We start from the raw sequence: 18,573 nt of genomic DNA, 5'->3' as shown, positions 1-18,573 counted from the left end.
TTCTCGGACGACACGTCAATGTGATTGTGAGTTTGCTGAGTGCCTTAAGAGAATACAGAAATACAGACGAACAACATTAAAGATTAAAGATTTCACAAACTGTGTGGACCCAATTAGTCTTAAGTGTGATGTTAATTTCCCGGGAAAAGTTTGTCACCCAGATGAGTTGAGAAGAACAGATATCATTCTATTTTACAGGATGAATTTAAAGCCTTTCGTTAACTTCTTGCTGCAGATTTATTATTTTGCAAAATCCATTTCCTGGTATCTCAACAGTCGGTAAAACCATCATTCATTTTTCCACAGAGAGGTGTATCGTCAACAAAATATGGCGGCGGTTTTAGTGCGGGTTTCTCCTCAATCCGTTTGGTTTTGTACGCTGCCCAGAGTCTGAGGAGAACCTGACAGACGACGGTGTCGGAGGAGTTCTGGCCGATCAGCCAGAGCAGGTACATCCCATCTGCCCTTAGGTAACGCTCTGTGAAGTTTTGGTACTCCTCGTCGTCGAGGTTAGTATCTTGGTCATTGACAAAACTCATATGTTTCTTGACGTACGTACAGGTTCTCGGCTCAAACAGACGAGCGACGAGACAACAGATGAAGTCACTGCTGCTGACAGACGATACGACGAAAGCCAAGAAACCAACAAGAAGACTGATTCTCTCGAACATGTCAGCTCGTTGTTCAAGATTTGGTCATAAAAGTTGAAATCTAGACCCAGGTATTTGTAGAGCAAGTAGACTGCCACACAAGATCCGACGAGGAAGCAAAGTTTTCCGGCAAACCGCTCAAGCCAGACATAGAGTGGGAGTGATGGCGATATTTTCATCATACATCGCCGAAAGCCTGTCTCCGTTGATATCCTTTCGTTTTCGTCCAGTCTGTACTGAAGGTCAGCGGTAAGCTGCTTGTCTCGTAAGATGACGTGACACATTGGTCAGAACGCTCCAAAATATTGGGAAGGTTGACACTGAACATTTTAGAAGCCATTTTCTTAACCAATTCCGGAATGACATAGAGGACAGACAGAAAGAGAAGTTCAAACGGTGTCTATTAGTTGGTGTGTGGCGCCGTAGGAATGGGTCCTGGGATAGGTATGTTATTTATGGGGATAATATAGTACTGATCTGAAAGCACACCTAATTAGAGATATCCACCATGGATTGTGTAAATTCTGGAGGTGACCAACACTGAACCGGTTTAGCAAAGTACTGCAGATATCCAGTGATAACTGCTGGGACGGCGAGCAAAATAGTGAAAATGTACGCGAGAAGTTACCATTTCGTCACTTCGGTGTCCTGATTCACGGGAGATAACTCTCTTCGCTGGTAAAATTTCCCGAAACCTATAGAGAGAAGAAATCTTGCGTTTATATAGAGTTTTTGGAATCTCTTATAATATTGCGGGGAATCTTATTCTCTTCGACGGACTTTCATTGGGAAAGTGGAAATTTGATACGGAGAATCAAACATTTCGAAAATAACACAATCAAGTCCTTGTTAATGTTTAGTAATTTGAAAAGTTCCCTTAATTGCCTTGGTTCCTTGGGTACCATGTCATACTACGACATGCAGCTTGCACTTTTCGCTTCAACCTTGAATGACCAACGTTTATATATATATATTTATTTGATTGGTGTTTTAGGCCATCCGCAGGTTGCTTCAGACCTTCCCACTTACGCCCGGAGAGGAAGCCAGCATGAGCTTGACTTGAACTCACAGTGACCGCGTTGGTGAGAGGCTACTGGGTCATCACTCTGTGCTAGAGTGCTAACCCACTGAGCCACGGAGCCACCCCCCCACCCCCAACACACTCAAGGATTTTGAGTTGTGGTGACTGAAAATGAAGTCACAGCATTTTGTTAGTTTGGTAGTCTCCAGGAGGGAGGGGCGGGACTGTAGCAACAGCAACAGAGGGCTAAACTTTCAGTCCTACCAAAATCACATAAACTTCTCATATATTGTAACTATGTACAAAATGGCAGTACAGGCATTGAAAGTTGAACAAGCTATGTGGCAATATCCACTCAGTGCTCTTTCCCTCTTTTTTTTTCAGGCAAAGCCTGGAAAAACTGCGCATGTGTAACTTAACAGCTGCTCTCTGTAATGACTTGTCACTTATTGCCTGGAGTAATCCAGGCCTTTGTCTGTTTTCGTTTTAAACGGATATGACAACCTCAGCCGACGGGCCCTATAACCAACTGTGGAATACTGGGACAATTCGAGTTACATCATGTGACATATAAGAATTATTTTAACGGACACTGCATGAGTATTTGATACGTTCCCAGACTTGTGTGGATCCACTTTTACTTGATCTGAACACAAGGTTCAAGTAAATCCTTTATGTTTGCATTGCAGCTCTATGAAACGTGAGATCACAGGTACACAGGCATAGAGGCCCACGTACAGACTGGCACTCGGCATAGTATACAGCTTCCAATGTTTCTAACACGGATATAGCGTATACCTTATAAGGTTTGAGTCAACAAATATTTGAGGCGGGATTTGAGGACTGAAAGAAGTGTGGTAACGGGTTATGTCGTTTAACATTTAAAAGGCGCCCTATTTACAGACACAAATAGTCTGCATAAACTGGTCGCCGCACATAGTCTGCATAAACCAAAGTGCCTAATCCGCATAAACCGGCCGACGCAAATAGTCTGTATAAACCGGTTGCCGCTCATAGTCTGCATAAACCACAATGCCTAATGCGCGTACACCGGCCGCCGCACTTAATCAGCATAAAGCAACCGATGCATGTAGTCTGCATAATCCGGAAAAAGCATCTGGTCTGCATAAACCGCTCGCTTCACCTAACCTGTATAAGCCCGCTGGTGCAGCTAGAGTGCATAAACCGGCCGGTGCTCCTAGTCTGCATAAACCAGTCGCTGCACATTCTGCTTATAGTCTGCATAAACCAATTGCTGCACAGTCTGTGCCCATTCTGCATAAACCTAACCTAACCTAACCTGTATAAAACGGCCGCCACACTTAGTTTGCATAAACAGGTCGCTAACCCTAGTCTGCTTTAACCTACTTTTGCACATAGCTATCATAAACCAAGCGCATCACCTAGTTTGCATAAAACATAGTGGCTAATCTGAATAAACCGGCCGCTGAACTTAGTTTAAATAAACCACGGTGCGTAATCTGTATAAACCGGCCACCTATCCTGTGTAAACCGGCCGCAGCATCTAACCTACATAAACCGGAAGCAGCACCTAGTTTGCGTAAGACAAAGTGCCTAATCTGCATAAAACAGTCTATGCACCTAGTCTCTATCAATACGCCGGTGCAGCTCTATACAAACCGCCGTGCCTAATCTGCATAAATCGGCCGATGCATTTCGTCAGTATAAACCCACCGCTGCACATAGCCTTTATAAACCGGCCTCCGCACCTAGTCTGCATAATCCGCCGCATCCAGTCAGGTTCCTAGTAATTAAACGCTCTAAACAAAGGCATTGTCAAAAAAGGGAATTTATTTTCTATCTGGGTGATATATGTGAGAATGTAAGTTAAACCATTATGTACACAGGTAGAGGGTAGAGAGGTAAAATGTGTATCTGTTTGTGTACCATGATGTTTTGTAATCGTGTCAATGGAGAAACAAGAGGGAATTACACCAACCCAGGCGATCAAGTTAGTCCAAAAATGCTGACGGACGTTGGCCTAACTCGTTTACACACCGAAACACATTTCTGTTACACTTTTCATTCATAAAAAAGCAATGTGCCTGTTTTAGTAATTGTGTGAAATGTTAATATCGTAATCCTGTGCATATTACAAACGCATAGCCCAGTAAACATGACTTTGTGTTGATATTAAGTGAAAATATTCCACAAACACGTAGATGTTTATTATAGTGCCATTGTACTAACTGTATATAGTACAACTGTACAACTGTCACCAACCTGCGGATGATCGTGTAATTCGCCCGGGCTTTGCCCGGTTTCCTCCCACCATAATGCTGGCCGCCGTCGTATAAGTTAAATATTCTTGAGTGCGGCGTAAAACACCAATCAAATGAGTAAATAAACAAATTAGAAGTGATCAGTGCAAGAGACAGATCTTTCTGTTGACATCCCTTTAGTGTTTCTGATACAAACTCTTTAAGAATAATGAAAAAGGCAGGCAGGTGTGTAGAGAGAGAACAGTGAAGGTCATGAGGTCGGGACATGTTATCTTACGCTTTAACTAATGACAGTCTAGCGTCTGTGTTCATGGAGGTAGGCCGTTGAGTTGGGCAGTGATATCTCCGGCTTATTTAGGGTATGGAGTCTGTGTTTATAGAGAGAGGCCGGTACGTCGGGCAGTGATATCTCTGGTCTTGAGTAGTGAGGGTATGGAGTCTGTGTTCATAGAGAGAGGCCTGTACGTCGGGCAGTGATATCTCTGGTCTTGAGAACTGAGGGTATGGAGTCCGTGCGCATAGAGAGAGGCCGTTGTGTCGGGCAGTGATATCTCCGGCTTTGACTATTTAGGGTATGGAGTCTGTGTTCATAGAAAGAGGCCGGTACGCCGGGCAGTGATATCTCTGGTCTTGAGAACTGAGGGTATGGAGTCCGTGCGCATAGAGAGAGGCCGGTAGGTCGGGCAGTGATATCTCAGAGAGTCTGGCGTGTGTGTGTGTAGAGAGAGGTTGTTAGGTTGGCATAAGGTATCTCACGTCTTCACAAATGTGAGTCTTGAGTCGGTGTGTATAGAGCGAGACCTTTATGCCGGGATAGAAAACATAGCACCACGCAGGACAATGTCACCAGCGGCAACACGTGGAATATATTCTGGCTCTGTGGTGCTTTCACAAGGAACCTGGTACCTTTGACTAGTCATATTTTCTGTCCGAATTTGTCACTCACTGTGTCTTTGCCATATTTACTTTACATTTCACTGGCATTTAACTGCCAAGGCAGATCAGGTAATGTAGATATGACCCCCAGGCACATGGCACGCGTGGTGTGGATTCAACCCTGAGTATTTTTCATGTTCCACGGCTTTGTTATCGGGTGATTTTTGAAAATAATCGATGGACAACTCACTCGTTGTCGTTCTGTGAAACTTTCCATTTGTTGCAGATATATTCTTTTTACCAATATGGCAAGCATTTACTAACGTCACGTCAAGGAGACTGATCAACCTCTCATGTATACTTAAAAAAAATTAGATGAAAGAGCCTGAAAACTTAATTGTAAATCAGATCTTTAATAATTTTTTTTTATTTTTTCAAAAACATTTTTGGGACCACCCGTTCATATATATCGTCTTTGCATAATAGTGTTCCAAGAATGTGATGCGTGTCTAATAAACTTCTTTGGATATACGTTTGTTCTTTATATCTACACACGCATGCTTTAATCTGAATTATTATAATATTTATGAATATATCAAAAATATAAATGTGATCAAAATCGATTTTCCACACATTTGTTAGCTGAAAATATCAAACCCTTGGGCAAATACATTTATTAAACATGTGTTGCATCTTTATGTATAAGATTATGACATAGAGATAATATATAGCAATAGCTGGTCCAAAATAAACGCCATACAAAACATATTTTCAACTGCCTTTTTCTCTTTAAGGAGAAATTCGAAAAAAAATATTGAAGATCATATTTACAACCTTTTGCGCTATTTCAGTATAATTTCTCCATCTCGTACACATATATCCGATAAAGTGCTTAGAATGAATCGATGCATGCCTGGGATTTTACGTCGGACTAACCATTTTTCGGTCGTATGACGACCAGGAGTCAGTAGGTGTGTGTACAAATGCTGTGTCTCCTTCTGACAGGGCGAATCAATGGAGTCAAAGTGCTGCCGCCACTGAAGTATTATGCCAAAGACACCGGACATGACACCCTACTCTGTCACATTATCCTAACACCGAGCCAGCGGAGCATGTTCCCTAACCTCTTAGTGCTGAGAGGCAAACCAGTCAGCAACAAGTATCATTTTTAAAGTCTTTGGTATTACCCGACTCGAGTTTGATCCCCGGTCTCCCGACATCGTGGTAGAGGCACTAATCATTAGTGCACCACTCAAGCGGTCCCTAAAGTCCTTAGAAAATCGAATCATCATGGTGTCGTTTTATATCTTGTTGCTGTGTATTGAAAGTGATCGGGGTAGTTATCACTTACATGGATAACTGTGTATCGTGATAAGAACGCTGTAGAACTAATTCAGAAGAGTGCATGTAGTTAACATTTGCGATAGATTGTTTTATTTTTTTCTGACATTAGCTGTCATCGACGTCCGAAATTTGGGATTCAATGAGTAGTTCCCAACCTAGTCTTTTTGCCTCTTTAGTGGATCCAGTTGGTCAGGTTGCTTGGTCGTGATTTTGGTCACAAACACATAAAAATAAATGGAACTGAGCCTGACACTGAGGTTCCCGGTCATAGAACTGACATATATTCTTGTTATAGAGAGAGAAAAAAGCCCGTAAAAACTAATAATAATTACATTAGCAGAATAGAAGTCTATAAAATATAATGACGATGACAAATAATACTTAGAATGCCATGTTTGCACTGGCTGCATGCAAATATCTCTAAAGGATGACTCCATAGTTATTCTCCCTAAACGGTACTGACAATCTGGCAGTCAACTGAGTCTGTTGAGAACTATGAGCAGTAATAGCACCAAGATGTGCTCGATGATTCTGTCATTAAAAGTATAAGAGGGCAATAGGCCTATATAGTGTCTTATGAGCCAATTGTTGGAGTTTAAATGGTATTGTTAGCGTATTTTTACAACATAACGAGCAAAAAATTCATGTACCGCCAATCTACTTTGATATTTTACCAGTCAGTAAATGCAGCGTTTAGGTTACCACACAGAGGTGTCTTGTCCGCAAAATATGGCGGCGGATTATCCTCAATCGATTTGGTTTTGTACGCTGCCCAGAGTCTGGAGAGAATTTGACAGACGACGGTCTCGGAGGAGCTCTGGCCGATCAGCCAGAGCAGGTATTTACCGTCTGCCCCCAGGTGACGCTCTGTGAAGTTTTGGCACTCCTCGTTTTCGTGGTTAGTATCCTGCTCAGTAAGTAAGCTCATATGTCTCTTGATGTATGTACAGGTTCTCGGCTCAAAGAGACGAGCGACAAGAGAACAGATGACGTCACTGCTGCTGACAGACGACACAACAAGAGCCAAGAAACCAATAAGAAGACTGATTCTCTTGAACATATCATTGGCCGGCACATGACACTGTACTGTGAACCGGATGATATTTCCAAACCGACGAATCGCAAAATCGCAGAGTATTTGGTCTGGAAAATAGGTTTCGTTGCTAGGCATCTTGTTGTTCACGACTTGGTCATAAAAGTTGACATCTAGACCCAGGTATTTGTATAGGAAGTAGATTGGCACAATAGACCCGATGAGGACGCAAAGTTTTCCGGCAAACTGCTCAAGCCAGATGTAGTGAGTGAGTGACGGTGATATTTTCGCAATACATCGCAGAAAGCCTGTCTTCTTTGACTTCCATTTGTTTCCGTCCAATCTGTACTGAAGGTCAGCTGTAAGCTGCTTGATGGCTGCAAGTCTTATCTCGTCAGATCCCGTGACACTTTGGTGAGAAAGCTCGAGAATATTGCCAAGATTTAGTTGGAACACCTTAGAAGCCATGTTCTTAACCAATTCCGGAATGACATAGAGGACAGACAGAAAGAGAAGTCCAAACGGTGTCCATTTGTAATAGTTGGTGTGTGGCGCCGTAGGAATGGGCTCTGGGATAGGCAAGTCATCTATCGGGACATAGTACTGATTTGAAAAATAGCATACCGAATTTGAGTAATCCACCATAGATTGTGTAAATTCTGGAGGTGACCAACACTGAGCCGGTTTAGCAAAGTACTGCAGATATCCAGTGACAACCGCTAGAGCGGCGAGGAGAATGGCGAAAATGACGTGTGCACGAGAAGTTGTCATCTCGTCACTTCCTTGTCCTGATTCAAGGTAAGCAGCTCTCTTCGCTGGTAAGATTTTCCGAAACCTGTAAAAAGAAAGAAATCTTGCTTTTATAAAGAGTTTTTTTTAAAGATCCTGTAATATGTTAGCCTGTTAGAAAGGCGACCAGAATCTTGTTCTTTCTAGCTGATATTCATTGGGAATGTGGAAATTTGACACAGAGAGTGGAATGAGTCGAATCATCAAGAAACTAATATAAAGTATGAAATTAAAACGGATTCTTGCAAACAGTGGCAGTCAGCAGTTTTACAGTACAATTCTTTTCCTAACATACGCATTCAATAATCGAGGCAGACGATCTCAGGACAATTCAGATTTGGGGAGAAGGAACATTTTCAAATGATCAATTTCTTCAAGACAAAATCATTCTGCATGATGAATACGTGGCCTAGATAAAATAACTTCTTTTTAAGTCGCAGTGACTGAAAAGGTAGATTCCTTGCAAAACTTTATAGGCTATGTTTATTCTGCTATGTTTTAAAAATTATTTCAGCAATGCCTATGGCATCGCAATTTTGACGTCAATTGCTGACAATAAGCAGTGAGCGACCCTCCCTTGCACTGTCATACGGTTTGTTCAATATCACTCTACGTTTAACAATATCATGTGCATATCTGTGTGTCACATGTGGAATAATAATCAAGAACTTGCCAAAGGGCCGGTGTTTATCTCAGGCACTGCTGTTGCCTCTATCGGTAAAACTGACCAGCGTCCCGCAGATGTGGATTCTTGTGGTAAACAGTACGATGAAACTGATAAATTTGATCGTGTCTATCAAGTACAGAAATCGTGTTTCTTGTTACGGATTCACATCGGCACTCTTTTGGAATGGAAAGAATGCAAAAGCCTGAAGTCCATCTGTTTTGAGCACTAGAATTTGAGTTGATCTAGAATAAATCGCAGTTTGTGTTTCTAAATATTAAGCCATGTAGTTCAATGTTTAGTCGTCTACGTTTATTTCTTTTAAAAAGCTCCATTGTGTATTCACATAAACAGGATTAGAGTTTAAGAATTCTATAGTGACACTCACGTTTCTTTGATTTTGCAAGGCGAAAATAGCCTCATTTATTTTCTCTGCTTGGTAATCCAGTTGACCTTGTAAACACGTGGCTCTAATAAAGCAGGCACAAGCCACAGGGCCATCTGGGGTTTACTCGACTTTCTGCTGTGTTATTTCTAGCTGGGTTAAACAGAACTCTTTGCTACATCCGGCTTGGTACCAGATTACAGCGTGGACAACATATACATCTGTATACGTCTCGGACTGACCTGCCTGCCGTATATGACGGATAATTAGAAGTATTTAACCTCCGCTGAAATCTCGCGCGGATGACATAACCTTTTTGTTGTAATCCCACAATCTACTCTATCCCCACTCACACAACACATAACGTTATGTTCAAAAAAAGTATCTAAACCGTGTCAAGATGTCTGTGTATGGCAACATGTGTATGTAATGAACTTGTTATTACTTTTTTGTTCTGACAGATTTTCTTTGCTGGCGTAACATTTTATCGTCCATAACATTAACCTTCTGTGGTAATAACATAATGACATGAATTAAACAACTTTTAAGATTGTTTTAAATTCAGCAAATTTGATTTTAGAAAGGGACAGCATTTGGTAACTGAGGCAAGTGCGTATATGATCCACAACCAAAGTTTATTACTCCTGTAGGTGCTTGGTAACTAATGCATGACTAGTTAAGTTAATGCCGACTTTTAAAACGTAACATTGCCGTAATTGGGAAGGTTTGCCAGCAACCCAGCAATCCGAAGGTTTGCGGATGGCCTTGGGTTTTCCCCGGGCTCTGCCCGGTTTCTTCCCACCATAAAGCTGGCCGCCGTCGTATAAATGAAATATTCTTGAGTATGGCGTAAAACATCAGTGAAATAAATAAATAAATCAAACCTAACATTATGTGTTGTAGCATAGTATATTGTGAGAATAAGCAAAGCTTATTTTGATTATGTGCAAATTACTTCAACAAAAGACAGACTTAAGATAGAGATTTTGTTATCACCATGCATGTTTAATTAGACCCTGATGACAAACGGAGAGGTCCACATCGGGTATGGTGTTTGCCGTAGTAGATTCATTAACATGGAAGTTTGTGACTATAGTGAAAGAAACCTTATAACGTGGATCTTGAGAGTGTTAAGGAATTGCGACGCAGAGTTGTGCTTGGTAACAACTTAAAGGAGCAGACCAAAAATTTATTAATAATATACTTACATCCTTGAACTTTTGTGCAGGGGGACGTTGATCTGCTTGCCAGTGTGTAGCTGCTCTTGGTGTCAACTTCTGCAAAGACGGCCTTTGTGTGATCGAAGTGACGGGTGGTAAGTAGTGCAAGCACACCGCACAGGGGTCCGTGTGAGAGGACTGATGTGTGAACAGAGGAGACTGGGTCGTTGGTGGGGTGAGGGTTGGGGAGGATTCTGGGGTAACTGGGAGTGGTTGAGGGATAGTGTATCAGCACTTGTGCAGTGACGCTGAACCGGCTGCACTGACATTCTGCCCTATACCAGAGGCCATGTTTTCCTGTATCCTGTATACAGGCTATGCTTATAGCCTGTACAAACCGGCCTCCGCACCTAGTCTGCATAATCCGTCGCATCCAGTCAGGTTCCTAGTAATTAAACGCTCTAAACAAAGGCATTGTCAAAAAAGGGAATTTATTTTCTATCTGGGTGATATCTGTGAGAATGTAAGTTAAACCATTATGTACACAGGTAGAGGGTAGAGAGGTAAAATGTGTATAGGCTTGTGTACCATGATGTTTTGTGATGTAATCGTGTCAATGGAGAAACAAGAGGGAATTACACCAACCCAGGCGATCAAGTTAGTCCAAAAGTGCTGAAGGACGTTGGCCTAATTCGTTTACACACCGAAACACAATTCTGTTACAGTTTTCATTCATAAAAAAGAAATGTGCCTGTTTTAGTAATTGTATGAAATGTTAATATCGTAATCCTGTGCATATTACAAACGCATAGCCCAGTAAACATGACTTTGTGTTGATATTGAGTGAAAATATTCCACAAACACGTAGATGTTTATTATAGTGCAATTGTACTAACTGTATATAGTACAACTGTACAACTGCCACCAACCTGCGGATGATCGTGTAATTCGCCCGGGCTTTGCCCGGTTTCCTCCCACCATAATGCTGGCCGCCGTCGTATAAGTTAAATATTCTTGAGTGCGGCGTAAAACACCAATCAAATGAGTAAATAAACAAATTAGAAGTGATCAGTGCAAGAGACAAATCTTTCTGTTAACATCCCATAAGTGTTTCTCATACAAACTCTTTAAGGATAATGAAGGTAAGCAGGTGTGTAGAGAGAGGACTGTGAAGGTCATGAGGTCGGGACATGTTATCTTAAGCTTTAACTAATGACAGTCTAGCGTCTGTGTTCATGGAGGTAGGCCATTGCGTTGGGCAGTGATATCTCCGGCTTTGACTATTTAGGGTATGGAGTCTGTGTTCATAGAAAGAGGCCGGTACGTCGGGCAGTGATATCTCTGGTCTTGAGAACTGAGGGTATGGAGCCCGTGCACATAGAGAGAGGCCGGTACGTCGGGCAGTGATATCTCAGAGAGTCTGGCGTGTGTGTGTGTAGAGAGAGGTTGTTAGGTTGGCATAAGGTATCTCACGTCTTTACAAATGTGAGTCTTGAGTCGGTGTGTATAGAGCGAGACCTTTATGCCGGGATAGAAAACATAGCACCACGCAGGACAATGTCACCAGCGGCAACACGTGGAATATATTCTGGCTCTGTGGTGCTTTCACAAGGAACCTGGTACCTTTGACTAGTCATATTTTCTGTCCGAATTTGTCACTCACTGTGTCTTTGCCATATTTACTTTACATTTCACTGGCATTTAACTGCCAAGGCAGATCAGGTAATGTAGATATGACCCCCAGGCACATGGCACGCGTGGTGTGGATTCAACCCTGAGTATTTTTCATGTTCCACGGCTTTGTTATCGGGTGATATTTGAAAATAATCGATGGACGACTCACTCGTTGTCGTTCTGTGAAACTTTCCATTTGTTGCAGATATATTCTTTTTACCAATATGGCGAGCATTTACTAACGTCACATCAGGGAGACTGATCAACCTCTCATGTATACTTAAAAAAAATTAGATGAAAGAGCCTGAAAACTTAATTGTAAATCAGATCTTTAATATATTTTTTTTATTTTTTTCAAAAACATTTTTGGGACCACCTCTTCATATATATCGTCTTTGCATAATAGTGTTCCAAGAATGTGATGCTTGTCTAATAAACTTCTTTGGATATACGTTTGTTCTTTATATCTACACACGCATGCGTTTAATCTGAATTGTTATATTGATATGAATATATCAAAAATATAAATGTGATCAAAATCGATTTTCAACACATTTGTTAGCTGAAAATATCAAACCCTTGGGCAAATACATTTATAAAACATGTGTTGCATCTTTATGTATAAGATTATGACAAAGAGATAATATATACCAAGAGCTGGTCCAAAATACCAGCCATACAAAACATATTTTCAACTGCCTTTTTCTCTTTAAGGAGAAATTCGAAAAAAAATATTGAAGATTATATTTACAACCTTTTGCGCTCTTTCACTGTAATTTTTATGCCTTCTCCATCTCGTACACATATATCCGATAAAGTGCTAAGAATGAATCGATGCATGCCTGGGATTTTACGTCGGACTAACCATTTTTCGGTCGTATGACGACCAGGAGTCAGTAGGTGTGTGTACAAATGCTGTGTCTCCTTCTGACAGGGCGAATCAATGGAGTCAAAGTGCTGCCGCCACTGAAGTATTATGCCAAAGACACCAGACATGACACCCCACTCTGTCACATTATACTAACACCGGGCCAGGGGAGCATGTTCCCTAACCTCTTAGTGCTGAGAGGCAAACCAGTCAGCAACAAGTATCATTTTTAAAGTCTTTGGTATTACCCGACTCGAGTTTGATCCCCGGTCTCCCGACATCGAGATAGAGGCACTAACCATTAGCGCACCACTCAAGCGGTCCCTAAAGTCCTCAGAAAATCGAATCATCATGGTGTCATTTTATATCTTGTTTCTGTGTATTGAAAGTGATCGGGGTATTTATCACTTACATGGATAACTGTGTATCGTGATAATAACGCTGTAGAACTAATTCAGAAGAGTGCATGTAGTTAACATTTGCGATAGATTGTTTTATTTTTTTCTGACATTAACTGTCATCGACATCCTAAATTTGGGATTAAGTGAGTAGTTCCCAACCTAGTCTTTTTGCCTCTTTAGTGGACCCAGTTGGTCAGGTTGCTTGGTCGTGATTTTGGTCCCAAACACATAAAAATAAATGGAACTGAGTCTGACACTGAGGTTAACGGTCATAGAACTGACATGTACTCTTGTTATAGAGAGAGAAAAAAGCCCGTAAAAACTAATAATAATTACACTAGCAGAATAGAAGTCTATAAAATGTAATGACGATGACAAATAATACTTAGAATGCCATGTAATGACTGCTTGCAAATATCTCTAAAGGATGACTCCATAGTTATTCTCCCTAAACGGTACTGACAATCTGGCAGTCAACTGAGTCTGTTGAGAACTATGAGCAGTAATAGCACCAAGATGTGCTCGATGATTCTGTCATTAAAAGTATAAGAGGGTAATAGGCCTATATAGTGTCTTATGAGCCAATTGTTGGAGTTTAAATGGTATTGTTAGCGTATTTTTACAACATAACGAGCAAAAAATTCATGTACCGCCAATCTACTTTGATATTTTACCAGTCAGTAAATGCAGCGTTTAGGTTACCACACAGAGGTGTCTTGTCCGCAAAATATGGCGGCGGTTTCTCCTCATTCCGTTTGATTTTGTACGTTGCCCAGAGTCTGGAGAGAATTTGACAGACGACGGTCTCGGAGGAGCTCTGGCCGATCAGCCAGAGCAGGTATTTACCGTCTGCCCCCAGGTGACGCTGTGTGAAGTTTTGGCACTCCTCGTTTTCGTGGTTAGTATCCTGCTCAGTAAGTAAGCTCATATGTCTCTTGATGTATGTACAGATTCTCGGCTCAAAGAGACGAGCGACAAGAGAACAGATGACGTCACTGCTGCTGACAGACGACACAACAAGAGCCAAGAAACCAACAAGAAGACTGATTCTCTTGAACATGTCATTGGCCGGCACATGACACTGTAGTGTGAACCGGACGATATTTCCAAACCGACGAATCGCAAGATCGCAGAGTATTTGGTCTGGAAAATAGGTTTCGTTACTAGGCATCTTGTTGTTCACGACTTGGTCATAAAAGTTGACATCTAGACCCAGGTATTTGTATAGGAAGTAGATTGGCACAATAGACCCGATGAGGACGCAAAGTTTTCCGGCAAACTGCTCAAGCCAGATGTAGTGAGTGAGTGACGGTGATATTTTCGCAATACATCGCAGAAAGCCTGTCTTCTTTGACTTCCATTTGTTTCCGTCCAATCTGTACTGAAGGTCAGCTGTAAGCTGCTTGATGGCTGCAAGTCTTATCTCGTCAGATCCCGTGACACTTTGGTGAGAAAGCTCGAGAATATTGCCAAGATTTAGTTGGAACACCTTAGAAGCCATGTTCTTAACCAATTCCGGAATGACATAGAGGACAGACAGAAAGAGAAGTCCAAACGGTGTCCATTTGTAATAGTTGGTGTGTGGCGCCGTAGGAATGGGCTCTGGGATAGGCAAGTCATCTATCGGGACATAGTACTGATTTGAAAAATAGCATACCGAATTTGAGTAATCCACCATAGATTGTGTAAATTCTGGAGGTGACCAACACTGAGCCGGTTTAGCAAAGTACTGCAGATATCCAGTGACAACCGCTAGAGCGGCGAGGAGAATGGCGAAAATGACGTGTGCACGAGAAGTTGTCATCTCGTCACTTCCTTGTCCTGATTCAAGGTAAGCAGCTCTCTTCGCTGGTAAGATTTTCCGAAACCTGTAAAAAGAAAGAAATCTTGCTTTTATAAAGAGTTTTTTTTAAAGATCCTGTAATATGTTAGCCTGTTAGAAAGGCGACCAGAATCTTGTTCTTTCTAGCTGATATTCATTGGGAATGTGGAAATTTGACACAGAGAGTGGAATGAGTCGAATCATCAAGAAACTAATATAAAGTATGAAATTAAAACGGATTCTTGCAAACAGTGGCAGTCAGCAGTTTTACAGTACAATTCTTTTCCTAACATACGCATTCAATAATCGAGGCAGACGATCTCAGGACAATTCAGATTTGGGGAGAAGGAACATTTTCAAATGATCAATTTCTTCAAGACAAAATCATTCTGCATGATGAATACGTGGCCTAGATAAAATAACTTCTTTTTAAGTCGCAGTGACTGAAAAGGTAGATTCCTTGCAAAACTTTATAGGCTATGTTTATTCTGCTATGTTTTAAAAATTATTTCAGCAATGCCTATGGCATCGCAATTTTGACGTCAATTGCTGACAATAAGCAGTGAGCGACCCTCCCTTGCACTGTCATACGGTTTGTTCAATATCACTCTACGTTTAACAATATCATGTGCATATCTGTGTGTCACATGTGGAATAATAATCAAGAACTTGCCAAAGGGCCGGTGTTTATCTCAGGCACTGCTGTTGCCTCTATCGGTAAAACTGACCAGCGTCCCGCAGATGTGGATTCTTGTGGTAAACAGTACGATGAAACTGATAAATTTGATCGTGTCTATCAAGTACAGAAATCGTGTTTCTTGTTACGGATTCACATCGGCACTCTTTTGGAATGGAAAGAATGCAAAAGCCTGAAGTCCATCTGTTTTGAGCACTAGAATTTGAGTTGATCTAGAATAAATCGCAGTTTGTGTTTCTAAATATTAAGCCATGTAGTTCAATGTTTAGTCGTCTACGTTTATTTCTTTTAAAAAGCTCCATTGTGTATTCACATAAACAGGATTAGAGTTTAAGAATTCTATAGTGACACTCACGTTTCTTTGATTTTGCAAGGCGAAAATAGCCTCATTTATTTTCTCTGCTTGGTAATCCAGTTGACCTTGTAAACACGTGGCTCTAATAAAGCAGGCACAAGCCACAGGGCCATCTGGGGTTTACTCGACTTTCTGCTGTGTTATTTCTAGCTGGGTTAAACAGAACTCTTTGCTACATCCGGCTTGGTACCAGATTACAGCGTGGACAATATATACATCTGTATACGTCTCGGACTGACATGCCTGCCGTATATGACGGATAATTAGAAGTATTTAACCTCCGCTGAAATCTCGCTTGGATGACATAACCTTTTTGTTGTAATCCCACAATCTACTCTATCCCCACTCACACAACACATAACGTTATGTTCTAATAAAGTGTCTAAACCGTGTCAAGATGTCTGTGTATGGCAACATGTGTATGTAATGAACTTGTTATGACTTTTTTGTTCCGACAGAATTTTTTTGCTGGCGTAACATTTTATCGTCCATAACATTAACCTTCTGTGGTAATAACATAATGACATGAATGAAACAACTTTTAAGATTGTTTTAAATTCAGCAAATTTGATTTTAGAAAGGGCCAGCATTTGGTAACCGAGGCAAGTGCGTATATGATCCACAACCAAAGTTTATTACTCCTGTAGGTGCTTGGTAACTAATGCATGACTAGTTAAGTTAATGCCGACTTTTAAAACGTAACATTGCCGTAATTGGGAAGGTTTGCCAGCAACCCAGCAATCCGAAGGTTTGCGGATGGCCGTGGGTTTTCCCCGGGCTCTGCCCGGTTTCTTCCCACCATAAAGCTGGCCGCCGTCGTATAAATGAAATATTCTTGAGTATGGCGTAAAACATCAGTGAAATAAATCAAACCTAACATTATGTGTTGTAGCATAGTATATTGTGAGAATAAGCAAAGCTTATTTTGATTATGCGCAAATTACTTCAACAAAAGACAGACTTAAGATAGAGATATTTTATCACCATGCATGTTTAATTAGACCCTGATGACAAACGGAGAGGTCCACATCGGGTATGGTGTTTGCCGTAGTAGATTCACTAACATGGAAGTTTGTGACTATAGTGAAAGAAACCTTGTAACGTGGATCTTGAGAGTGTTAAGGAATTGCGACGCAGAGTTGTGCTTGGTAACAACTTAAAGGAGCAGACCAAAAATTTATTAATAATATACTTACATCCTTGAACTTTTGTGCAGGGGGACGTTGATCTGCTTGCCAGTGTGTAGCTGCTCTTGGTGTTAACTTCTGCAAAGACGGCCTTTGTGTGATCGAAGTGGCGGGTGGTAAGTAGTGCAAGCACACCGCACAGGGGTCCGTGTGAGAGGACTGATGTGTGAACAGAGGAGACTGGGTCGTTGGTGGGGTGAGGGTTGGGGAGGATTCTGGGGTAACTGGGAGTGGTTGAGGGATAGTGTATCAACACTTCTGCAGTGACGCTGAATTGGTTGCACTGACCTTCTGCCCTTCACCAGAGGCCATGTTTTCCTGTATCCAACAGTTTAGGCTTATCTGCTGAAAACATAGGGTATACCAGCACTTACTGCATGCTCAGTCTAGCTACTGATGAAAACATCTACAAAGTTTCCACATTACGGCATTAAAACTGAAAAGTGGAGAAAACGTAAAAACGACATAAAGTTCAGATGAAGAGTCCGAAAAGTTAGTTGTAAATATGGTCTTCAATATTTGGTTCGATTTTTCTTTAAAAAGAAAAAGGCACTTGAAAATATACATATAGTATTTGTGTAATAATGTTAACAATGGTGATTTAACACATGTTTAATGGATAAATTTGCACTAGAATGTGGTCTTCTCAGCTAAAAAACGTGTTAAACCTCGATTTGGATCATATTTATATTTTTATTTTGTTTATAAATATTATCATAATTCAGATTAAATGCATATGTTTGGATACAAACAACAAATTCACATTCGAATATATTTATTACACATGCAACATCCTTATTTAGAACAATATAATGCAAAGACGATAAAAAAAGAAAAGGTGGTCCCTAATACCCACCACACAAAAATATTTTTAAATACCCTTATTTCCTGGAATAAAAGATGGAAAAAATATTGAAGACCAAATTTGCAAATAAGTTCTGACCCTCTTTCATCTGATTTTGGCATCATTTTTGTGTTTTCTTCTCCTTTAAATCATGTGGCATCTTGTATGTTTAGTTTTGAGAATGTAACTAAACCATACTATATTTAGGATATCACAAATAACCTTGAGGAGCCAGACAAACAAATTAAGGGGAAAAAGGGGATTTGGAAGATGGATAAATCATCACATCAAATCAACTTTCTGAAAATAAAGTGCTTTTTTTTTTCAAAGATGAGAAATATATTTTCTATTAGGATAGTGTGACATGTGTGTGCGGATTACATATTGCCATACGGCGTGTAACTAGCAGCCGCTCCCCTACACAATTCCCACCCCCACACCAAAATACAGACACCCACACCTTTATCACAGATGTAATGACTGGACCTTACGGAATAGATGCACAGGAGGGATATTCCAGCCTTATCCAAGTTACTGACGAGCTGGCTTTCTCACGTGTA

At 41.0% G+C, this 18,573-nt stretch overlaps 2 protein-coding genes across 3 annotated transcripts; both read right to left on the bottom strand.

Moving 5' to 3' along the window:
- Positions 1-269: 269 nt before the first annotated feature.
- LOC135464486 (innexin unc-9-like) lies at positions 270-9,069 on the bottom strand. Its single transcript, XM_064741911.1, has 3 exons — positions 9,009-9,069; positions 6,809-8,002; positions 270-612 (listed from the first exon to the last, which is right to left on the bottom strand). The coding sequence occupies exons 1-3, from the start codon at positions 9,041-9,043 to the stop codon at positions 270-272; spliced, it is 1,572 nt and encodes a 523-aa protein (XP_064597981.1). The 5' UTR covers positions 9,044-9,069.
- A 4,387-nt stretch (positions 9,070-13,456) lies between these two features.
- On the bottom strand, positions 13,457-17,293 carry LOC135464915 (innexin unc-9-like). Of its 2 annotated transcripts, none has more exons than XM_064742488.1 (2): positions 17,179-17,293; positions 13,457-14,976 (listed from the first exon to the last, which is right to left on the bottom strand). In XM_064742488.1, coding segments are annotated over exons 1-2 (1,200 nt in total). In that variant the 5' UTR covers positions 17,181-17,293; the 3' UTR covers positions 13,457-13,778. The 2 variants fall into 2 exon arrangements, with proteins under 2 accessions (XP_064598558.1, XP_064598557.1); XM_064742487.1 differs by lacking the exon at positions 17,179-17,293 and adding an exon at positions 15,983-16,043.
- Between the last annotated feature and the right edge of the window lie 1,280 nt (positions 17,294-18,573).

Source organism: Liolophura sinensis, chromosome 4, assembly GCF_032854445.1.
Source record: "Liolophura sinensis isolate JHLJ2023 chromosome 4, CUHK_Ljap_v2, whole genome shotgun sequence".
Classification (NCBI taxonomy): domain Eukaryota; kingdom Metazoa; phylum Mollusca; class Polyplacophora; order Chitonida; family Chitonidae; genus Liolophura; species Liolophura sinensis.
Note: the sequence above shows the minus strand (reverse complement) of the source record. Positions and strands in the feature narration are given on the sequence as shown.